General features: G+C 43.2%; 2 protein-coding genes across 2 annotated transcripts; both read left to right on the plus strand.

Moving 5' to 3' along the window:
- Nucleotides 1–639: 639 nt before the first annotated feature.
- LOC125750699 (FERM domain-containing protein 7-like) lies at nt 640–12,361 on the plus strand. The gene is made up of 9 exons (XM_049028902.1): nt 640–813; nt 3,103–3,207; nt 4,860–4,902; nt 5,374–5,452; nt 5,539–5,636; nt 7,099–7,213; nt 10,495–10,642; nt 11,694–11,789; nt 12,194–12,361. Exons 1-9 carry the CDS (start codon nt 718–720, stop codon nt 12,359–12,361), a joined length of 948 nt encoding a protein of 315 aa, XP_048884859.1. The 5' UTR covers nt 640–717.
- A 2,209-nt stretch (nt 12,362–14,570) lies between these two features.
- LOC125750188 (FERM domain-containing protein 7-like) lies at nt 14,571–16,499 on the plus strand. The gene has a single exon (XM_049027613.1). It carries the CDS (start codon nt 14,571–14,573, stop codon nt 15,582–15,584), a length of 1,014 nt encoding a protein of 337 aa, XP_048883570.1. The 3' UTR covers nt 15,585–16,499.
- Nucleotides 16,500–22,797: the final 6,298 nt, after the last annotated feature.

A 22,797-nucleotide genomic window follows, 5' to 3' on the forward strand; every position in this document is an offset into this window, starting at 1 on the left:
CAATTCCGTTTCAACGTTGATAATTTAACACTGACCACAATTCAACGCATCTAACTATAATTCAACGTTGAAACAATAACACGGTGTTCTCTGGGATGTTCCACGGTGAATAGCGATACAGTTAAATTTATGTATAATATAAAAGATAAGTCAGTCAAAATGCCTGTCCAACGTTTAAAGTACAGTAGGCTGTAATAGTTTCCAGGGCAATTTTTGCGTGTGGATGCTTGAGACGCTGTTTTATAAAATACGTTTTAAAAGCTTTTCTAGAAATTGTAAAACATTCAAGAATTTTTGGTCCGAAACATTCTGTTTTATTTCCGGTGGAAATAAGAAAAGGAAATCTGCAAATTTTCTAAAATAATTAAACGTGCGTTTCTTAATTTGGTGACAAAACTAAAAGTGTAATTGTATATCTATATATGTGTATACATGCTGACAGTCATACACGCATGCAGTTATCTGTACGTCTTTATATATCTGTGCTCATCGTCTTGAACAAGATGACATGTTTAGCCGGTTTTGTCTCTTTCGTGTAAGTAAATTGTACGGTGGGTGAGCACAAATTACAACGCCCTCGCTCTCATCCCTCCACCCAGTACGGTTCTCGCTTTCCTCCGAGTTAATATACTGCAAAGAAAAATCTTGATGACTTCTCCGACTGGGTTAATCTGCGGTTTTGCCCCGCTGCCGCAGGGGTCGAGACCGTGAGTGAAGATGGATGGAAACCAAGGAAGGTTTGGGCTGAAAAGTCGCAAGATGAGGCTGAGAGTAATATTCCTGGATGACAGCGAACAGATATTTGAGGTCGAAGTAAGCACGATGGCCTTTATTTAACTGTTTTGCTTATGTATGTATGTATGTATATATGTATGTATGTATTTATTTATGTATTTATTTATTTATTTATTTCTATATGTTTTTGCATGATTTGTGATTGGTGCAAAACGATAATGCTTCATTTGCTATTTAGTGTGAAATATAGACTTTCTGACAACTTCCAAAGAAAAATCATAGCGCTACAAATGTTCTCATTTGTTAATATTAGGTGTAAATATATGTATGTATGTATGAATGTATGCATCACTTGGTTGTAAGTCAGCAATCCGTAAATTTCTCAAAGGCTTTCAACAAAACTGCTCATTTTCTTTGCTTATATTCATTACTCTACCAGATAGTTACAATAGACAAACTGGTATATAGGTACATTGAGCATTTTTGAGTGATAAATAAACAGCAATTTACTGTACCATACCTTAATAAGGACATCGCTGCCTTGGAAAGGGTGTAATGTAGGGCTACGAGAATGATTCCTGGTCTTAGAGGAATGTCTTATGAGGAGAGGTTAGCTCAGCTGAATCTGTTTAGCCTCCAGCAAAGGAGACTAAGGGGGGACATGATCCAGGTATATAAGATTCTAACAGGTTGGAATGCTGTTCAGCCAAATGACTATTTCAATATTAGTTTAAATATTAGAACTCGTGGCCATAAGTGGAAATTAGCGGCAAAACATTCTTTACACAGTGTGTAGTTAGAGTATGGAATAGTCTTCCTGCTAGTGTAGTGTAAGCTAAACCCCTGGGTTCCTTTAAATCAGAGCTAGATAAGATTTTAACAACTCTGAGCTATTAGTTAAGTTCTCCCCAAACGAGCTTGATGGGCCGAATGGCCTCCCCTCGTTTGTAAATCTCTTATGTTCTCCCGTCCAGAGGTGATGGGTCTTTGCATCAGGTACTGTAACAGAATTTCGGGAGATGGGGTGACCTGGACTGTGTTTTTCTTACTAAGCAGTGACATTATGGAACCTATTATGAACTCCACACAGGGGGTATTGTGCACAAGGGCCGGGGGGCTCTTTCTCCATCTTCATTGTGCAGACAGAGACTGAATAGTGCACCTCATGCAGATGGGGGAGGGAGAGAGGGAAGTAGTGATGTGGATGGAGAGCCTGAGAAATGGACATCCTTGCTGGCCAAACCACTATATCTTGATATTAGGGTTAGTGCTATCCCTTTTCCTAATGCTGAAAGTGTGATCTGCAGAGTCTGATTGGTACCATTTTATGATGTGGCCTGGTTAATGTCATGATACTGTCATGTTCAGACATAGTATATGTATTGTTTTGATACAAAATTGGTATGTGACGTCATTCTCTGTATGGTAAGGATTGTCTCAGGTATTGATATAAATACTTCCTAATGAGCAGATCAAGCAGATCAAGGCCAGATTCGCTGAAAGCAGATGCTGCAGGTGATGTCACGGCCCACAATCGGCTCGTGGTTTTTCAGATTAATTTTGGTTACATTACATTAGTGTTACAGTACAGCAGCTACTTCATTGAACTATACGACATTAGCAGCACTGTTAGACACAGTCACTGCAGGATAGAATATAACATCAGTGCAAAGTAAAGGTTTAATGTCTGGGGCCCTGCACTTCAGCTCAGTGTGACCACCTTCCGATGTAACATTATCTGTCCTGCTTGAGTGCAGAATTATCAGCTAAGTGTTGATTAGCTTAGCGTTAGCTAAGGGAAGCACATGGATGAGCCCTCTGGATGATAATGGGTTGTGAGGCCACTTCCCTCATCACCCATCTAATTTGGACTTGGTGGTGGCAAGATAATGGTACCACGGTTCTGTCTCTGGGACTCCTAAACACAGGGTTGCAGGACTCCTGCAGCATCTTCCATGGGTGGGTGGAGCTTCTTGTCAGTTGATTTTGTAGACTGTGGGCTGATGGACTCATGTTTTTGCTGTCAGAAGAGAGCTCAGACTTTTAGCAGCCCCTTTCTCCCCCACCACTATAATTACTAGTACACAGCATTGTCAATGATCTAGGGAGCCCCCGAGCACTGAAAATGCTCTGATCTTCAAGATGATCCTCGCTCATCCTGCAGCAGAAAACGATGTGCAGAGAGTGTGCAAAATCACAACAGACAAACAGATCAGTTTATCTATATTCCAGGATTCCAGTGGAATTACAAAACATCCTTATTAATGGCTGATATCTGTTTATTCTCTTCTTCATCAGGAGAGAGCTGTCTGAGAGAGCATCTGCAGATGGTAACACTAATCATTTCTATTTTATGTTATACTGCAGCAAAGGCTTCTGGGAATCGACTTCCACAACCAAGTTTGTGGCCACCTAAAACTGCTCGAAAAGGAGTATTTTGGATTGGAGTTTCGTCACCACAGCGGCAGTTATGTGAGTGACATGAGCATTGGGTGTGGCATGAGATATCATAGTGAGATATGAGCTTAGCAACTGGATAGCAGGACAGTGACAGTTTCATTCATTTGGTTAATTCAATTGGGTAGTTTTCTCATATTCTGTCTTGTCTCCATAAGACGTACAGACATATATAGGGATGAAAGTATTCAGGGTCAGAGTGCAGGGCTGGCCAGTCTCCACTGCCTGTGAAGCAGTTGAGGTTAGATGCCTTTCTTAAAGGCCCAATGACAACATCACTCTGTTCACCATGGGATACAAACCAGCAGCTTTTCCAGTTTGTGATTTTAGGAGGTAAGTTGCTTGGGGCAATAATCCCTTGTAGGGTCTCCCAGGGCAAACTGGTCCTAGAAGAGCAGTGAAGACACTGGGGTCTTTTGAATTGCACAATGACGGAAAAGCCTGAGGACCATGTAACCGTCCCTGGATTAGGGAGACAGGGGCCCACCCTAGAGCCAGACCTGGGGGGGGGGGGGTGGGGGGGGGTGCTCGCAGGAGAGTGCCCATGGCGCCTGGCCAGACAAAACCTAAAAGTGTTACATGGGTCTTCCCTCCTGTGGGCCCAACACCTGTAGGGGGGCGCATTGGGGTCAGGTGCAGACAAAGGCATCGGCCTCAGTGGACTGAAACTGTTACTGAAACTGAATATAACCCTTGCTTTGGAAAAGGAGCCACAGCTAGTGTGCATAAAGCAATACTGTCAAGAAATAGCCAGGCTAACCTCAACAAACGACAGGGGCTCTGGAACCAAACTTTGAGAGAGGGGCTGAACTCTATTCCACTTTGGCGTTGCCCTGGTCGGACAAGTGTAGATATACTCATGGCATCAGTGCATTTGATATCATCTGGGTGGATGAGAGGTTCACCTCCCTTTGAGTTTGTGTCAACGGGTAGGCACCAAACATTAGTTCAGAATATCTGGCCTTCTTAGAGACTTTGAGTAGGATGCCGAAAGGCTCCCCCTCTGTTCAATATTTTTATCAACAGAATTTCTTGGTGTAGCCGGGTGTCTGAGTTCAGTCTTAGAGATATGAAGGAGGAGGAGCAGGAGCACATACATTAGAGAGGGGTTCAAAGCAGATCCGCTGCTCCTCCCTGTCGAAAGAAACCAGCTGAGAGGGTTCAAACATTTGGCTAGGATGCCTCCTGGACACATTTCTGGGGAGGTGTTTTGGGCATTTCTACTCACGAGGAGACCCAAGGCAGATCCAGGACATGCTGGGGAGACTCCGTCTCTCAGCTGGCCTGGTAACACCTTGGTTTCCTTCCAGAAGAACAGGAACAGCTGGGTGGGGAGAAGGAAGTCTGGGTATCTCTGCTTAGATTGCGGTTCCTGTGACAGGGACGAGCAGAAGAAAATGGATGGATGGATGGATAGAACCTTCTAATCACCACGGGCACACAACTCCACGTATAGCCCCATTTGTGCTTTAGGGTTAATGGTTCCAGACCTAAGAAGGCGTGTATGAGTGATAAATTTAGAAAAAAAAGTAAATATCATGCAAAGTCAACATCTGTATTCAGATTCTTCTACTGCTCAGTTTGTACACAAATATGTTCATTGCCTTTAATTCCTTTTGTGATCAATGATGTTTAGTTTAATTAGTCTGACATTGTTTATATTTCAGGTGTGGTTGGAGCCACTCAAAACTCTGGTAAAGCAACTTAAAAGTAAGTCTTACAACATGGACTGAATCTAATGGTTTGGGATGTTATTATCATTTATATCTAATTTGCTGAAACATGTCGTCAGTTTTGCTGTTTATAAAGTCAGTAGATATCGTAGATGCCAATGTAGGTTCATGATTAGAGATATAGATCTATTTATGAAGCTATGACCAATATTTGTATATGATGTAAGTTAGGAAAAAGGATCGTAATGACAAACGAAGTTTAAAGACAACTCCAACACAGCCATTCAAACTTGGGTTTTATACTTAAAGCATTGAAACCATTGGGCATCACACATCAACCCCATATTCACCCCTCTTTAATTTTTTGACATTCTGTTTAAGAATTTGTGGTCTCATGCTAGTAGTCCAAAGAATTCAAAGCTAAAGTAAGCTGTCATTCTTCACATTAAGTAGCCTCCATACACTCTTCTGGGATAGAAATGAACATATTTCTTTATCCATCTCTTAGATGTCGGTGATCAGCCTTTACGCTTCATTGTGAAGTTCTTCCCACCCGACCCTGGCCAGCTGCATAAAAGTTTGACCAGGTGATGGCATTGTGTATTTGCCTATCTGTAGAGGTATAAGGGTTGTTGCTGACCACTGATGTGCCCTGTCCTTTGATTCCATGCAGATATTTGTTTACACTACAGATCAAGCAGGATCTGTCCAATGGAAGTCTCACATGTAACGATAACAGCGCTGCCTTGTTGGTGTCACACATACTCCAGTGTAAGTCGTGTCAGTCATCTTTGCAGCTAAAAGTGTATGATTGTGCTCACAACTATTCCAAAGGCATGCCATTGAAGTTTAGTGAGTATGTATATACCTTTAATGCAGTGTTTCTCAATCTGGTCCTGGGAACCCCAGACAGTCCACATTTGTGCTCTCTGCTAGGCCTCATTCACATCTGTACCATTTGGTGTTTGTGATTTGCTGGGAACTGGTTGGAAGCAAAAATGTGGCCTGTCTGGGGGTCCCACAGAACAGGAATGAGACACACTGTTTTAACATTAAAGGTGTGCATGGGCTATTTAGGAGTTCCATCCACTGGGTATCCTGGCTAGAACTGTACTCGAGGCCTGCAGCCTGAACCATGCAGCATGGCATTGAGGTTCAGGTATAGTCTGAATTGGATGCCCGTCTGTCAGAAGGTCTCATGAATCCGGGCAGGTTTGGTGCCAGAGCGAGGGATAGTGCAGGTGGGAACAGAAATGTGGACGACCCACTTGCGGCTCAAAGGACAAACTGGGTTTAATAACTGAACTAAAAACACAAGAAAACAGCAACAAAATCAAAGGACCACGAGGAGTCAAAAGTAAATGGGGATAAACAAGACTGATTACAAAACGGGGCAGGTGAGCAATATATACGTTGAACACCAAACATTAACTATCGCAATTAGCAGAACATGCAGCTATCACAAATAATCACAAACAATGAACCACTCAGGACTAAAATTCAGACAGGAACTTAAATACAAAAACTGAACAGGGTAATGACAAGCAGGAGTGAAGCAGACAATTAACCAATCGGGGAGGGTGCAGGACAACGAACAATCAGGAAAACACACAAGGGCAACTGGTGAAGCTAATAAACTAAAACAAGAAACTGAAACTAAAAACAGAATCTAACAATGGGGAAAACTGACAGGTAAAAAAACACAATCAAGAGCAAAAACCAAAACCAAATACAAATGAAAACACAGGGACTAGAAAACTGATACAACTGAAACACAAGAGAACAAAATCGACAAAAAAAGAGGAGCTGGGATTCAAACATAGAACAGGGGATAATAAACAGGCACTTACTCAATGCGTTGAGCCATGTGGCCGACAGGAAGCAGGGGGACAACACAAAGACTGACAACATTAGGGATGGGATGACCAGCAATGCCTGCTTGCCAAACAGGGAAGGGACACAGGGTGGAACAACCAAGGCTGACCCTGACAGAGGATACACATATAGAAACATACATCATCTAGAGACATCAATTAGCCTGATTCCAGGTCTTGGGACTATAAGAAGAAATTAGACTAGCTTTATCAGGCGCACACATCATGGAAAGAACAAATTCAAACCCTAAAGGTGTCAGGCAAGCAAGCTGCCCGCAGAGTCGCCACGCATTTTGTTTATGACAGTGATGCAAAAGTCCCACAATTCACACCCTTATGAGCCTGGCTCACTTCCACAGCGGAGCTGGGTGACTATGATGAGGAGCTCGATGTGCAACATTTGGAGAGCAAGCAGTATGTCCCCAACCAGGAGTATCTGGACCACAAGATCATAAATTTCCACAAGAGACACAGGTACCTGCTGTCATAGATCATTTTTGTACAGGATATGCTTATTTACATCAGTTGTACCTGTTTTTACCTGTTTTTCCTGTTTCCAGTTGTAATTGAGGTTAAGTTTATATATATTTGAATCTATTGGCTGTAATTCCAGATAATGGTATGGGGTTGTTCTTCAGGACTTGGGCTAGGCCCTTTAGTTCCGGTGAATGGAACTCTTAATGCTTCAACATACCAAGATACACTATATTGCCAAAGGTATTGGGACATCCCTCTAAATCATTGAGTTCCAATCACTTCCATAGCCACAGGTGTATAAAGCACTAGGCATGCAGACTGCTTCTATAAACATTTTCAAAAGAATGGGTCTCTCTCCGGAGCTCAGTGAATTCAAGGGTGGTACAGTGATAGGATGCCACCATTTGCAAAATGTCCATTTGTGAAATTTCCTCATTACTAAATATTCCATGGTCAACTGTGAGTGGTATTATAACAAAGTAGAAGCAATTGGGAACAACAGCAACTTGGCCACGAAGTGGTAGGCCACATAAAACCACAGAGCGGCGACAATGCATGCTGATTCACACAGTGAATGTCGCCAACTGTCTGCAGTGTCAATAGCCACAAACCTCCAAACTTCGTATGGTCTTCAGATTAGCTGAAGAACAGTGCGTAGAGAACTTCATGGAATGGGTTTCCTTGGCTGAGCAGCTGCATCCAAGCCTTACATCACTAAGTGCAATGCAAAACGTCAGATGCAGTGGTGTAAAGCACGCCGCCACTGGACCCCAGACGTGTTAGGTGTTCCCATAAACACACTCCTAAACCTTGTGGAGCCTTCCCAGAAGAACTGAAACTGTTATAGCTGCAAAGGGTAGGCCAAGTCCATATTGAAGCCTATGTATTAAGAGTGGGATGTCATTAAAGTTCATGTCTGTGTAAAGGCAGGTGTCCCAATACTTATATAGTGTATTTTGCGGAATTCTTTGCTTCCAGCTTTGTGGGAACTGTCAGGGGAAAACCATTTTCTGTTCCAGCATGACTGTGCCCCAGTGCACAAAGCAAGGTTCATAAAGACATTGCTGGGTGAGTTTGGTGTAGAGAAACTCAACTTTCTTGTGGAAAGCCTTCCAAGAAGAGTGGCAGCTGGTTTAGATGTAAAGGGGGGACCAAATCCATATTGATGCCGATGGATTTACAATGGGATGTCAGTAAGGTTCTGTAGGTGTAATGACCAGGTATCCCAGTGCTTTTGTCCATATACACATATATGCACAAAACAAGGCTCACTTATCATAATGCTTCAGTTACAGTGTGCAAATTCAACACGACGTAGCCAACATTACATTTTTTTTTCATTCAAGTCAGCTTCTTGTTAATATACTTAAATATCAAAAGGTACATAAAACAATAAAACAAATATCAATATTGTTTGCATGCAGATGGTGACAGTAACATAAATATAAAAATCAATCCAAAATGCAATATTAAATAAAATGAATTAAATTAAATTTGATTAGATGGAACTCAAACAAGAACAGTGAACAAAATTGCCAAAATGCTAATAATACTTAATATGTCCCCATGACTTTTACGAGACTGATTCCAACCAATATTCCATTTTGCCACAAGGGAGAGCTTTGCACCAGCCATAATGTAAAATAAATAAAAGTGGGCGTGCTTTGCTTTTTTTGCTGCTAACTTGTCAGTAGTGCCACCATAAATCCCTGTGAGAGATACCTCTCTGTTTATGCTCATAATGGCCAGTGACTGGGCTGATACCTGGCAGATGAAATTTAACATAGATAAATGTAAGGTAATCCATGCAGGGAGCAGAAATATAAAGTACAGATATTTTATGGGTTTCACTGAAATAAAGGTAGCTGATTACGATAATGATCTCAGTGTGTATATTGATGCTTCCATGTCCCACTCTCACCAGTGTGAGGAAGCAATTAAAAAGGCCAATAGGATGTTGGGTTACATCTCTAGATGTGTGGAGTTTGTTAAGGGAGGTGATGCTACGATTATATAATTAATTGGTAAGACCCCACCTAGAATATTGTGTGCAGGTTTGGTCACCATACCTTAAGAAGGACATGGAAAGGATGCAATGTAGGGCTACGAGAATGATTTTTAGTCTTAGAAGAATGTCTTATGAGGAGAGGTTAGCTGAGCTGAATCTGTTTAGCCTCGAGCAAAGGAGGGGGGACATGATCCAGGTATATAAGATTCTAATAGGTCAGAATGCTGTTCAGCCAAATGGCTATTTCAATATTAGTTTAAATACCAGAACTCGTGGCCATAAGTAGAAATTAGTGGGAGAACATTTTAAAACAAATTTGAGGAAGCACTTCTTTACACAGCGTGTAGTTAGAGTATGAAATAGTCTTCCTGCTAGTGTAGTGTAAGCTAAAACCCTGGGTTCCTTTAAATCAGAGCTAGATAAGATTTTAACAACTCTGAGCTATTAGTTAAGTTCTCCCCAAACGAGCTTGATGGGCCGAATGGCCTCCTCTCTTTTGTGAATTTCTTATGCTCTTATGTTCATTAAGTCTTGTGACACGGACAATATCAGGTATGTTATGATGAGCTTAGGTTAACAGAAGCTTCTCTCTGCAGATGCTGCAGTGACTTTCCTGTGAACTGTGAACTTCATTATAAATATTCACTTACAGCCTAATGAAAGGCCAAACATATACTGATTGCTTGTGTTTATTGAGGCAGAGAGTAAACATTTCATGCTAAACAATGTTTTCATGAATTAGAATATTTTGGGTATAATTGATATCTCCCATTATTACGGCACTGATTAAAAAATTTCATATTTGGTTTTTCATGGTCTGTGTGCAAGGTTCCACTTACCAGGGCGATCTGTGTATAATCTGCAGCATTTAGTTATTTGAAAACAGAACGAGGGCATTGAATGTAACTTTGATCAGAATTAAAGGAAAAAGAAAAATGGATCTTGCCTGGTGCACCAAATTCATTTAAAAATAGCTACTTCCTGGCACCCCCTGGGGGTGGCGCCATCCTATGCCTAAACATGGCCCTGTATGGTTATATTGGATGGTAACTGCAATTGCTGAAGTGACTTGAGAAGAAGTTTTGAAATGGCTAAGCTAACACACTGCGACAGACATAAAATCATTTTTACACCTTAGAATTTTACTCTAAAATGAAGATTATTGGAACATCTTTGACTGTCAGAGTCTTTCACATAGTGCTGTATATGGAGAGGCTGTAACAGGAGGACTGGACAGCAGCAGGCAGCATTAACCATGGCTGTGTGCCAGGGGCCGAACGCCGGAGGAGTCAGACGTGCAGCTGCTGGAGGTGGTACGCAAACTGGACATGTACGGCATCCGGCCCCACGCCGCCCATGATGAGGAGGGACTGAGACTAAGCCTGGCCGTCACTCACATGGGTGTTCTGGTCTTCCGGGTAGGCCTCTGAAGCAAGCACCCCCAGACAGACATAATCTTCATTTAAGCATTACTCATAATCCACCAGACGCTCTGGTTCTATATGACATTATTGTCCAAGGTGATATGAACAGCACGTACGGTAGCGCTTTCATACGAACACCAAAAGGTCACAATCCATCCATCCATCCTGTCTTCCATCCATCAGCACAGGGCACAAGGCAAGGGACAGTCCCTCGCAGGGGGTCACGTTCTTACAGTTTTTAAAATACATACTTCAGATATAATTTCGCTTCAATAACGTATTGTAAAGGTAAACCATCTTGCGCTGAACAATTGCACTGGGACAGTTTCGGATTTTAACCACAAGGTGGATTTTATTGCACCCGTACCAGTCATACTGACAACACACTCACACGGCCCACAATGCCTGTCGCCCCACTTACTCTTAACTTACACTGCATGGAGGGCATGCGCACACATGCAAACGTTATATACAATGATTAACATATAACACTACGCGTGCTATTGCAATAAAACACAATGATATAGTGACTATGGAGAACTATTTACAAAGTTGCCAACAGTCCAAACTGCCATGCTACTCCCTAGTGCTACAATATTTAAGAACATATAGCACAGAGCACTTCCTGTTTTAATCCTTTGGACTATGATGGACTTGCTACATTCTACACAATTGTATTCTCATGTCTGTTATGTTCCTTATTATGCCAACTGGCTTTCATGTGACCTTTCAGGAATTAAACAAGCATTAATCAATAGCCAGTACAGACCAAACAGTCTCCCCTGGAGCTGGTAGGTGCAGGGAAGTGAACCTAGGATTGGAGCAATCAGTTATAGGGGCCTAGTTTAGAGGCAAACATGCAGGACAGCCTGGAGTTGGGGCAGTTGAGTAGAACTGCATGGTATGGGACAAGTAATTTGGACTGGCAGCCAAGTGCCCCAGTCTGCAGAACCTGTCTTAACTGGAATCAAATGATGAGCTGGAGAAATGGATTGTATTCATTCAATTAAAGGGTCATTGGTTGCAATTTATTCTGGTATTTCAGGGTAACACAAAGATCAACACCTTCAGCTGGGCAAAAATACGCAAGCTGAGCTTTAAGCGGAAGCATTTTTTGATAAAACTTCATGGAAAGTTTGTTGTAAGTATATGTGTGTGTGTGTTTTTTTTACTGTCTTTCATTTATATTCAGCTGATATCCAGCCAGATATGTAATACTTAATGGGTTTGTTGTTAACAGTGATGGACAAAATTAATCTCTCGTTTGTAAAACGATGCCTCATTAACCGTTTGCTGTATTTTTTTGATCCGACTAGATGGTGCTCTTGTTTTGCTTTGTGCACTTTTTTGAACAGCGAGCACCATCTAGTGGAATCAGAAAACTCAGAAAATAGTTCATGAAGCCTCATTTTGTCCATCACTAGTTATTAAATATGCGAATGGTATTAAGTAGGATATGCAGTTGATATGTAGTGCCAAGTTTGGTATAAGGTGTCAGTAAGTGGCTCGCTGGCTGCATGCGTTTGGGTGCCCATGTGTGGCCAGCCATCCAGCAGAGACACGGTGGAGTTCACCATGGCAAGTCGTGATGTCTGCAAGGCCTTCTGGAGGATATGCGTGGAGTACCACGCCTTTTTCCGCCTGGCGGAGGAACCGCAGGCCACGCACCGCTCCATCTTGTCCAGCAAGGGCTCCAGCTTCAGATATAGGTAGAGTGACCTCTGACCCTTGATTACCATGACCTATGACCCCCAATATCATTATCTGTGACCCATCATGTGCATTTAATGAGCAATATCTCAACTCAGCTGTGATGACTACATTAAACAAACTGTATGTTTGTTTAATATTATCAGAATCTAGTTTTTGCTCTGTAAATTTAATTATAAGTCATTTTAGCTACTAGGCAAGTTTCACAGAACTACACAATGAAAAACGTTATCTGATTTATGATGGGAGTTAGCAAAAATTTCACAAACAGATGTTAATACAATATCAAAAACAGAGCAATTCTCAGCGTGCAGCTCTCTTATAGTAGCTCATATGAATGTTATACTCACTGGACATTAAGCTGATGATTTAACTTTCTTTTGATTTCCCCCAGCCAATATCCTCCTTAGGTATTTGATATCAATGCTACCCTCTGCAGATATCTCAACTAGTCATACTATTTACATGATGTTGTCTAATTCAGTGGCAGAACTCAGATGCAGCTCCTGGACTGCATAAGTAAGGAAGACAAGACAAAGTTTCCTTTTGAAAGGTGAGAACAGCTAGAGACGTGAGTATATGTACATCAACACACACACACACACACACACACACACATACACAGACACACACAATATTGTTATCCTAGATATGCTTTATCTTATTTTCTGTTTCTACTCATTCTAGTTGTTGCTTTGCTGTCACATTTTCTTTAGCTCCACTAGCTGCTCATAATTTCTCTATGGTTCCTTCAAGTGCATCAGCGTCAACTGAGCAATTTTCCCGCCATAAACTTCTGTTACATTACTAGGCATAACAGTTTGATGTATTCAGTGTGTGGTGCCTGTTTATTTTACACGCTCTCATATTTTTAATTTGTTACCATCTACAGGCATTTAATGTGTTCACGTCATTTTAAATATTTCTGAAGCTTGCGAATTGAAATGGATCTGCCCCCCAGCTCAAACCCCACGTCCCACACACAGTACTCTCATTTCCCCCCCCACCTGTCACCCAGTTTGAATGCCACAGCTTTAGAGGTAAGGGTGTGACTTCTCTGTGCTTTACAGGAAGTGTTATAAAGCTCAGTTTGACACACGTCACTGCAGGTCATCTCCAGACCTCCTTACCGATGTCTCCAAACAGGTAACTCCAGCATTGGCAATCATCTGTCTGTTACTATCAGGAGAAAGAGGGAAATGAAGACAGAAATATTCACACATACTATTAGAATTTCACAATAATGTTCTCCAAACAACTTCAGTCAAAGACACAGTGTCACAAAGAGGTATTTACACCTGAATATCTAGCTGAATATACACCTGAATAGCCAGGAGTTGCACATGTTAAAGCCACATACTGTGAGTCAAGACTCTCTCTCTATTTAGAGAGAATGAATGAAACAGTGAATTTGCTGTATCATATTTTCACTGAGAAAATAGGGTGAAATATGAATATTCTGAGACACCAGTACAGAAAACACAATAATGATTTGGATACCTATGACCTGCATCATCAAGAGTGGGCTAGAATTTCTAACAGTCCATATAATAGAGTAACAAACACTAGGTAATTTCCACAATGGACTCTACTGAGTTACTGGGAGTACATACTTTGTTGCACCCAAAAATAGTGTTTATGGATATTTTTGTTGGAAAAAAATACAAATGCCCAGTTGATATGTGCTGGATGTGGTTTATTTACCACATTAACAGCATTTATGTGAATAACATATAAGTACATGCCTAACTATGTATAAAGAGTTCTGTACATTCTGTACACTAACTAATCAATCAATTAAATACAATTTTGGAAGTCCTTTAAAATATTTTGACTAAACTCTGGATTATGAAAAGTGTTCTGTAGCTTCCTATGTCAACTGTAATGCAAGTCACATTTAACTTAATACAATAAACCAGAGGAAATATTTAGGGCTTCATCAAAACATTTTGATGAATGTTCACAGCCTCTTTCATAATATTACAGGCTGTGAAAGAACTCCCAGTTTTTGTATTATATGCATTAACGGGGTCAATATCTTTTAAGATTTTGAATTCTATAAATATTTATTCACTCATTTAACCAATAAGCTGTGGATAAAATCCGCAAAACATGGCTGGAATGATCTGAGAGACAGTGACGATGGTGGCACATCATCCTGTATGCTGGCAATAACACACAGAACAAGCGGCTTTGCTATGAGGTTCTGAGCATGTGTGTGTTATGTGGTTTCCGGCAGCTGTACGACCAAGCCCACACTTACCCCTGCTCCAGCCAAGCATTGAAGCTTGGGTCTCAGGATGGGGGCCCCCAAATTTTGGGAGATCTTCGCAGCAAGTCTGCCATGGAGGTTGTTATTGCAGCTGAGTTGGAGCGCTCACGTCTTTGCGCCCCAGAGCAGGTCGCCTTCAGACACCCTTGCTCTGCCTCCTCTGACAGAGAGGTGGCGCCAGAGAGGCGTAGCCAAGGGGGACGGAGGCTGAAATCAATGGAAATGTCACGGGCACACTCCCTCACTGGGACCCAGCAGTTGGTGCTGTTGTACCCAAATGATTCCCACCTGAGGCTGCACCCTGTCCTGCCGACTTTCCCTCTAGCTGCCCAGGCCTGCACACCAGCAAAGACTCGTACAACTTGTCCTGCTCCCCGACTCTCCCTGCTGGACGACGTTACCCGCTCCTCCACTTTCTCCGCAGCTGCCTCCCTGTCCCCCCGCCTGCGACAGCGACTGAGGCAGAGCCGACTGGGGGCTCTGGGGGACAGGGGTGGGGGTGTCTACGGTGGTAGCCTGGGCTTCAGCAGCGTAGAGACAGGCCACTACAGTGATGACTCTAGCTACCAGGCTAGCCTGCCACAGCGTGCATGGAGCCAGGCTGACGTAAAGCTCCAGGATCCAACTGCTACTTGCCGGGCTTCCGAATTCCGCCCGCTGGGCCATTATGCACACCTGTCTCGCCGTCAGTCCCCTGCCAGACCCACATACCTCCCCCTTGGGCCCAGTCCTCTCTCAGAGCGTCCCGCCTCTCTCTGTGTGCTGGGGGCAGGAAGCTTTAGTGACTCTGACTCCGAGTCGGTATACCCGTACTACTGCTCTACGCTGGGCATGCTGCTTAGCACTGCCCCTCTGGCATGCATGCGCCTCTCCTCTGGCAGCCTGCAACTGGATGAAGAGGATGAAGGAGGGGACCCCTTTAAACTCACTGACAATGATGGAGCCAAGGCATAAGCCAATGAAATCACAGCACAAATTCTCCTTCTTGGAATGTAGCTTTTAGTCCTCAGTTAGTCACAGAAGACATGCAGTTATTCAGTTTAACGAGCTCAATCAACTGTCATATTCATATGTAATAATCTTTAGTAGTTCCTCCATATATCAGAAATTATATGATACACTTAAAAATAAAGTGCTTGTGTTATGTTGATTTGTTTAAGCATTTTCAAGTAATTTAGGTATGAACTGCATTTTGTAAAATGATATATGTATTTAAAAATGACATGTATTTAAGAACAGCTATTTTCCTGTATCCAGTGTTGGGGTAGATACTCACAAAAGTAATCCATTACAGACAGAGCAGGACAGTTCAATTCTGGACCAGGGTTTTATTTCGACCTACCAGTTGAGTCCTCTGTGACTGCGACTCTATGTACTCAACTGGTTGGTTGAAATAAAGCCTTCATCTGGATTTGTACTTTCTGGACCTGAACTTTCCACCTCTGTCTTTAATCGATTTCTTTTGTGAATAACTTCCCCAATTCTGCCTGCAACCGTTTAAAATGTTTTTTGCATGGTTGTGTAGGTGATGACATTTGATGGTAGCCAAGCTGCATTTTATTCTAGATCAATTTGATTTTGCAGTGAATGAACAAAGAACACTATGTTTGCATACCTTTTTCCCAACAATTTAGGTATGTATTTGTATCAGACTGGTTTTATTAACATTACCCTGGCATTGTATAGTAAAAGGGTAAATGCAGAAAATTAGATCTACTGTAATTTTATCAGCCAAAAACGGCCTAGAAACATATATGGTTGTCATATTCAGTCCATGATCTATTGTGTCCAAGTTACCTGCCACGGACGTGTTCATTTGGATTGGTATCCGCTCTTGGTTTTGGCTTGTGAATTGTTCTCTAGTAGTGATTACACGGTTTTTAAAATATTGAAATGTTTGATTTGTAAAAATTGTTCAACAGTAACATGTGACAGTTCAGTAAAACTCCATTTTACAGAAAGGCTAGATCATTTAGAGGTTTATTATGACATTATTATGACCAAGTGTCTTGGTGAAACTACAGTATAGCGTGCCATGCTCCCCAGTTTGATCATCATAGCTGTTGTAGACGGCAGGGCTGGCAGTGCAGCAGTTGGTGCTGGGTGTTTGCTTCCATTTGTGCTCTGCATTTAGGTTAGTTCCAGTCTCTCCTCGTGGTTCCTCCCTGTCTCCTGTTTGATCCCTCGCAGCGATTTTGATTTTGTTCCCCTTCAGTTCATGACAAGGCAGCATGTGGATCGTCTCTCCTTCCCCATTTTCCTTTGACATTTTTGTTATGAAACGAATAAATTTTCAGCATTTTTACCAAGATAAGCAAGCATCTCAAGACCTGTGAGCATTGCATGTTTTCTTTACAAACTGTATAATGTTATTGCAAACATATGTGCAAACAGTCACACTCTGTGGGCAATACAAGGACACCAATTACTTCGACTGCGTGTGTTTGATTTGTAGGACAACAGCAGAGAATCCCAAAGACACGTGTAGGGCAGGGGACAACACGCATGAACACACAGAGCTAAGGCAGGAGTGATGAATTGGTTTAGAAAGCACATTTCAAGGACATTTGCCCAATGTGCAGATATCTGTTATTATGCTCTACTAATCTTGGAATATTTGAATTTTTCATGCTTGTGAGTACTTTCAATTCTCCTTATAACCTCCAGAAATGTGCTTCTGACATCCAGCTGTATAAAGACTTCTGTTCAATCTTTGCAAGCAAATAAAGGAGGAAATGCAGTTACTGGTAAATCTTTAGGTATTACTGCCTTCCACAGAGCATGCCATTTGTGTGATTGTATGCAGTTAGCCATCACACAGAACAACTCTGGAAAATGAAGGGAAACTATTGCAAGCCATGCCGATGGCCACCAATGAATGTCGTAGGACCAAAATTAAAAAACAAATATACACTGAACAAAAATATAAACGCAACACTTTTGTTTTTGCTCCCATTTTTCATGAGATGGACTTAAAGATCTACAATTCATTCCAGATACACAATATTACCATTTCTCTCAAACATTTCTCACAAATCAGTCTAAATGTGTGATAGTGAGCACTTCTGCTTTGCTGAGATAATCCATCCCACCTCACAGGTGTGCCACATCAAGATGCTGATCTGACATCATGGGTAGTGCACAGGTGTACCTTATACTGCCCACAATAAAAGGCCACCCTGGAATGTGCAGTTTTGTCTCACAGCAAAATGCCACAGATGCCACAAGCATTGAGGGAGCGTGCAATTGGCATGCTGACAGCAGGAATGTCAACCAGATCTGTTGCTCGTGCATTGAATGTTCATTTCTCAACCATAAGCCGTCTCCAAAGGCGTTTCAGAGAATATGGCAGTACATCCAACCGGCCTCACAACCGCAGACCACGTGTAACCACACCAGCCCAGGACCTCCACATCCAGCAGGTTCACCTCCAAGATCGTCTGAGACCAGCCACTCAGACAGATAATGCACGGCCCCATGTTGCAAGGATCTGTACACAGTTCTTGGAAGCTGAAAATGTCCCAGTTCTTGCATGGCCAGCATACTCACCGGACATGTCACCCGTTGAGCATGTTTGGGATGTGCTTGACCGGCGTATACGACAGCGTGTACCAGTTCCCACTAATATCCAACAACTTCGCACAGCCATTGAAGAGGAGTGGACCAACATTCCACAGGCCACAAATGACAATCTGATAAACTCTATGCGAAGAAGATGTGTTGCATTGCATGAGGCAAATGGTGGTCACACCAGATACTGACCGGTTCTGAGTCCCCAGACCCCCAATAAAGCAAAAAACTGCACATTCCAGGGTGGCCTTTTATTGTGGGCAGTATAAGGTACACCTGTGCACTACCCATGATGTCAGATCAGCATCTTGATGTGGCACACCTGTGAGGTGGGATGGATTATCTCAGCAAAGCAGAAGTGCTCACTATCACACATTTAGACTGATTTGTGAGAAATGTTTGAGAGAAATGGTAATATTGTGTATCTGGAATGAATTGTAGGTCTTTAAGTCCATCTCATGAAAAATGGGAGCAGAAACAAGAGTGTTGCGTTTATATTTTTGTTCAGTATATATAGGGTGGTGCAGTGGTTAGCACTGTTGCCTCACACCTCTGGGTTCGAGTCTCCGCCTGGGTCACATGTGTGCGGAGTTAGCATGTTCTCCCCATGTCGTCGTGGGGTTTCCTCCGGGTACTCCAGTTTCCTCCCCACAGTCCAAAAACATGCTGAGGCTAATTGGAGTTGGAGTTGCCTGTAGGTGTGCATGCGTGAGTGACTGGTGTGTGAGTGTGCCCAGCGATGGGTTGGCCCCCCATCCTGGGTGGTTCCCTGCCTCGTGCCCATTGCTTCCGGGATAGGCTCCGGACCCCCCATGACCCAGTAGGATAAGTGGTTTGGAAAATGGATGAAAAATAAATAAATAAAACGTGCAATCACTACTAGAGAACAATTCACAAGCTAAAGAAAAAAAAATGGATGGATATATATATATATATATATCCATCCATCCATTTTCCAAACCGCTTATCCTATTGGGTCGCGGGGGGTCCGGAGCCTATCAATGGGCACGAGGCAGGGAACAACCCAGGATGGGGGGCCAGCCCATCGCAGGGCACACTCACACACCATTCACTCACACATGCACACCTATGGGCAATTCAGCAACTCCAATTAGCCTCAGCATGTTTTGGACTGTGGGGGGAAACCGGAGTACCCGGAGGAAACCCCACGACGACACGGGGAGAACACGCAAACTCCGCACACATGTGACCCAGGCAGAGACTCGAACCCGGGTCCCAGAGGTGTGAGGCGACAGTGCTAACCACTGCACCACCATGCCGCCCCTTTTATATATATATATATATATATATATATATATATATATATATATATATATATATATATATATATATATATATATATATATATATATATATATATATATATATATATATATATATATATATTACAGAAACAAATTGAGTTACTGTGAGCAAGCAAGCCCTGCATTACTTTGAGTTTACAGCAAAACAGATGCTGACATTCAAGCTTTAACAGACAGTTTTTCCATCAAAAAGGACAGATCAAAACTGAACCCAAGAAAATGCTTTTCCTACTGCTGTCACTTGGGAGCCCACTTGTCTTAAGCAGATGGACCGATAGGAAGTATCAGTTTCTGTGCATTGATTTATAAAAAAGCCACAGTACCATAAAACATTTAGCTAACAAAATTGGCAGCCTGATATCCTGCAGCCATAAGGTCAGCAAGACCCTGGGCTTCCGCTACCTAGAGGTTTGCACTGGAGCTGAAGGGGGAGAGCTTACATCCAGGGGGCGGGGGCTCATTTCACAGATGAGGAAGTGGGAGAGACATGGAGCGAAAGCAAAGACAAGAATTATTGTCATAGAAGAGAGATCTGACCACAGTAATTGCTATATATGAGGTTCCGGGAAGCTTTTTCACTGATTAAATAAAGGAAGTAGAAGGATTAACACTGAATTTAATTATGTCACATTTGACAAAAATCCCTCAGTACTCTGACCTTTTGGATGAAATTGTAAATTCCCCAGAAGCAACTAAGCGGTGTGCACAGCTTCAAAGGAGGTTTGCAGCCTTCTCCCCAACCTCCCCGAGTTGGAGGGCATGGCAGAGGACTACAGCAGCTGATCCAGTTAAGGGCAGACCAGGCTTCCCCGAGAAGTGAGATCACGCTTGCACCGGAAGTGCCATCCTCTGCACCAGCGGTTCCAGATCCGGCGGACAACGTGCCGTCCCCCGTGGTTCCTGTGACTCCAGTTCCTGAGGTTCCAGCTCTTGCGGTTCCTGGCCCGCCTAATGTTCTTGACCACCTTGTTGTTCGTGATCTATCTGTTTTGCCTGTCCTACCTGTTTCTAAATCTCCTGACCTGCTAGGCCTGGCGGCTAACATGCTGCCCAGTGGAGCTTCAGTCTCGGCAACTGACACACCACCCGGCGAAGCTCCAACCCCGGCGGCTAATGCACCACCCAGCGGAGCTCCAGTCACGACCTCCACCCGAGGTCCGTGTGCCTCTGCCTTCTGCTCCGCCCGTGGTCCCGGAGCCTCCGCCTCCTGCTCCGCCCGAAGTTCCTGCACCTCCACCGGTTCCAGTGCCGCCCATCCTAGCTGTGCCCCAGAGGTTCCTCTGCCGGTGGACGATGCTCTGCCCCCCACTGTTCCTGACCTTCCCATACCTGATGTGCCTGAGCTTCCCGTGCTTGATGTGCCGGTTCCACCCATCCCTCTTAATAGGCTAATAATGAATGTGGCAGGTTGAAAGAAAACATTTTGGCAGGGGGAGAGTCAGGAGCAGGATTGACAATTATTGCATTAGAGTCAGTACGAGATACTAAGAACAAGAATTACGGGACATATTGTAAAACTAGACGCAGCCTAAACCAAGAACAAAGACATTAAATATAAGGACCAATACTTAGTACAACAAACAAATTTATTTTTGTATAGAGCGTTATCACAACATTACATTGTCTCAAAGCACTTTACAGCATCCCCACCCAAAGCCCCCAGTGAGTAAGCCATAGGCGACAGTGGCAAGGAAAAACTCCCTAGAAGGAAGAAACCTTGGGAGAGACCAGACTCAAAGGGGGAGCCCAACCTCCAGGGGCCGGCAGGGAGAGTCAAATAGGAGAGATGGCTAAGTGCCGAGTCATATTGTCCAAATCATAAGATTTGAGACACAACTGGGGAGCAGGGAGGTGATGACAAGCCGGTGCCGACTCTCCTTCCGAATCGCCTGGCAACCAGAAGTTGGGCAGCAGGTCATACATGGAAGATGACACAGGCAGAACGGCGAGCTGGATGCAGGGACGTCATTGGTAGAGGCAACGTCACATGTAGCAGGGTGTGTTGAATATCTTGATAGATTGAGGTCTCCAGGCAGCACACTCCAGTAGGGTTAGGGGAAATAAAATGTGCAATTAGTCAAAGCAGGGCAGGGTTAACAGTTTGGTGAGTGCAATATGAAGTGCAAAGTGCAAGCTCCGGCAGATATGGCAATGGTAGCATAAGTGGGAAGGAGAGGCAAGTGGGAATGCAGGCATGGGGAGTCCCTGAAATGTCAGCACTTCAGTTCCACAAGGGATGGTGAAGCTAGAGTGACAGCACTGACAGTTCAGTTTATCTAAAGCCAATGACATCGATCTCCACCCAGCTCTACACCTCACACTATAAGTCTGACTAGGAGTGAGGAAATAGCTAGAGCCAGAACTAGTGTCCCTATAAGCTAAACTAAACAGGTGTGTTTTTAGTCTTGACTTGAATATTGAGAGTGAGCCTGAATCCCGCACATCGGGAGGAAGACCATTCCACAGCTGAGGAGCTCTGTAGGAGAAAGCTCTGCAGCCTGCCGTAGCTCTTTCTACCCTGGGTACTAACAGATATCTTGCACCTTGAGAACGAAGCAAGCGTGGAGGGTTGTATGAGGTAAGCAGGTCACTAAGGTATTCTGGTGCAAGGTCATTCAGTGCTTTATAGGTTAACAGCAGTATTTTATAGTCAATCTGAGACTTAACTGGTAGCCAATGAAGGGAGGATAAGACCGGTGTAATGCAATACAATTTTTTAGTGTTTGTCAGAACTCGGGCTGCTGCATTCTGTACCAGTTGAAGTTTATGTAAGGATCCAGACGGCCAACCGGAAAGGTCCAGTCTGAAAGTTACTAAGGCATGTATAAATTTTTCTGCATCATGAAGTGAGAGCACATGAATACCAGGAAGATAATTCAGTCAATGAGCAGCCCAGGGAGTAGAAGAAAATAATAGGGTGTTAAACCTAGGGAAAGAGAGAACGGGATGGCCAGTGACACCTGCATGGCCAAAGAAGGAAATCATGGACAGAGCAGAACAAGAACCACTCCTGACAGCTTCCACGTATATTCATTCTACAGCTTTTGTTGAGTAGAACCATCCTTTCTTGCTTTATTAGAGTCACATTACTTATTAAGTGAGATTAGCTTGGCTGCTGAATCATTGTAGAATTTTAATAATTCTTCATGACAAAATTCTAAAATGGGGGCGGCATGGTGGTGCAGTGGTTAGCACTGTTGCCTCACACCTCTGGGACCCAGGTTCGAGTCTCCACATGGGTCACATGTGTGTGGAGTTTACATGTTCTCCCC

Source organism: Brienomyrus brachyistius, chromosome 10 (genome assembly GCF_023856365.1).
Source record: "Brienomyrus brachyistius isolate T26 chromosome 10, BBRACH_0.4, whole genome shotgun sequence".
NCBI classification, from domain to species: domain Eukaryota; kingdom Metazoa; phylum Chordata; class Actinopteri; order Osteoglossiformes; family Mormyridae; genus Brienomyrus; species Brienomyrus brachyistius.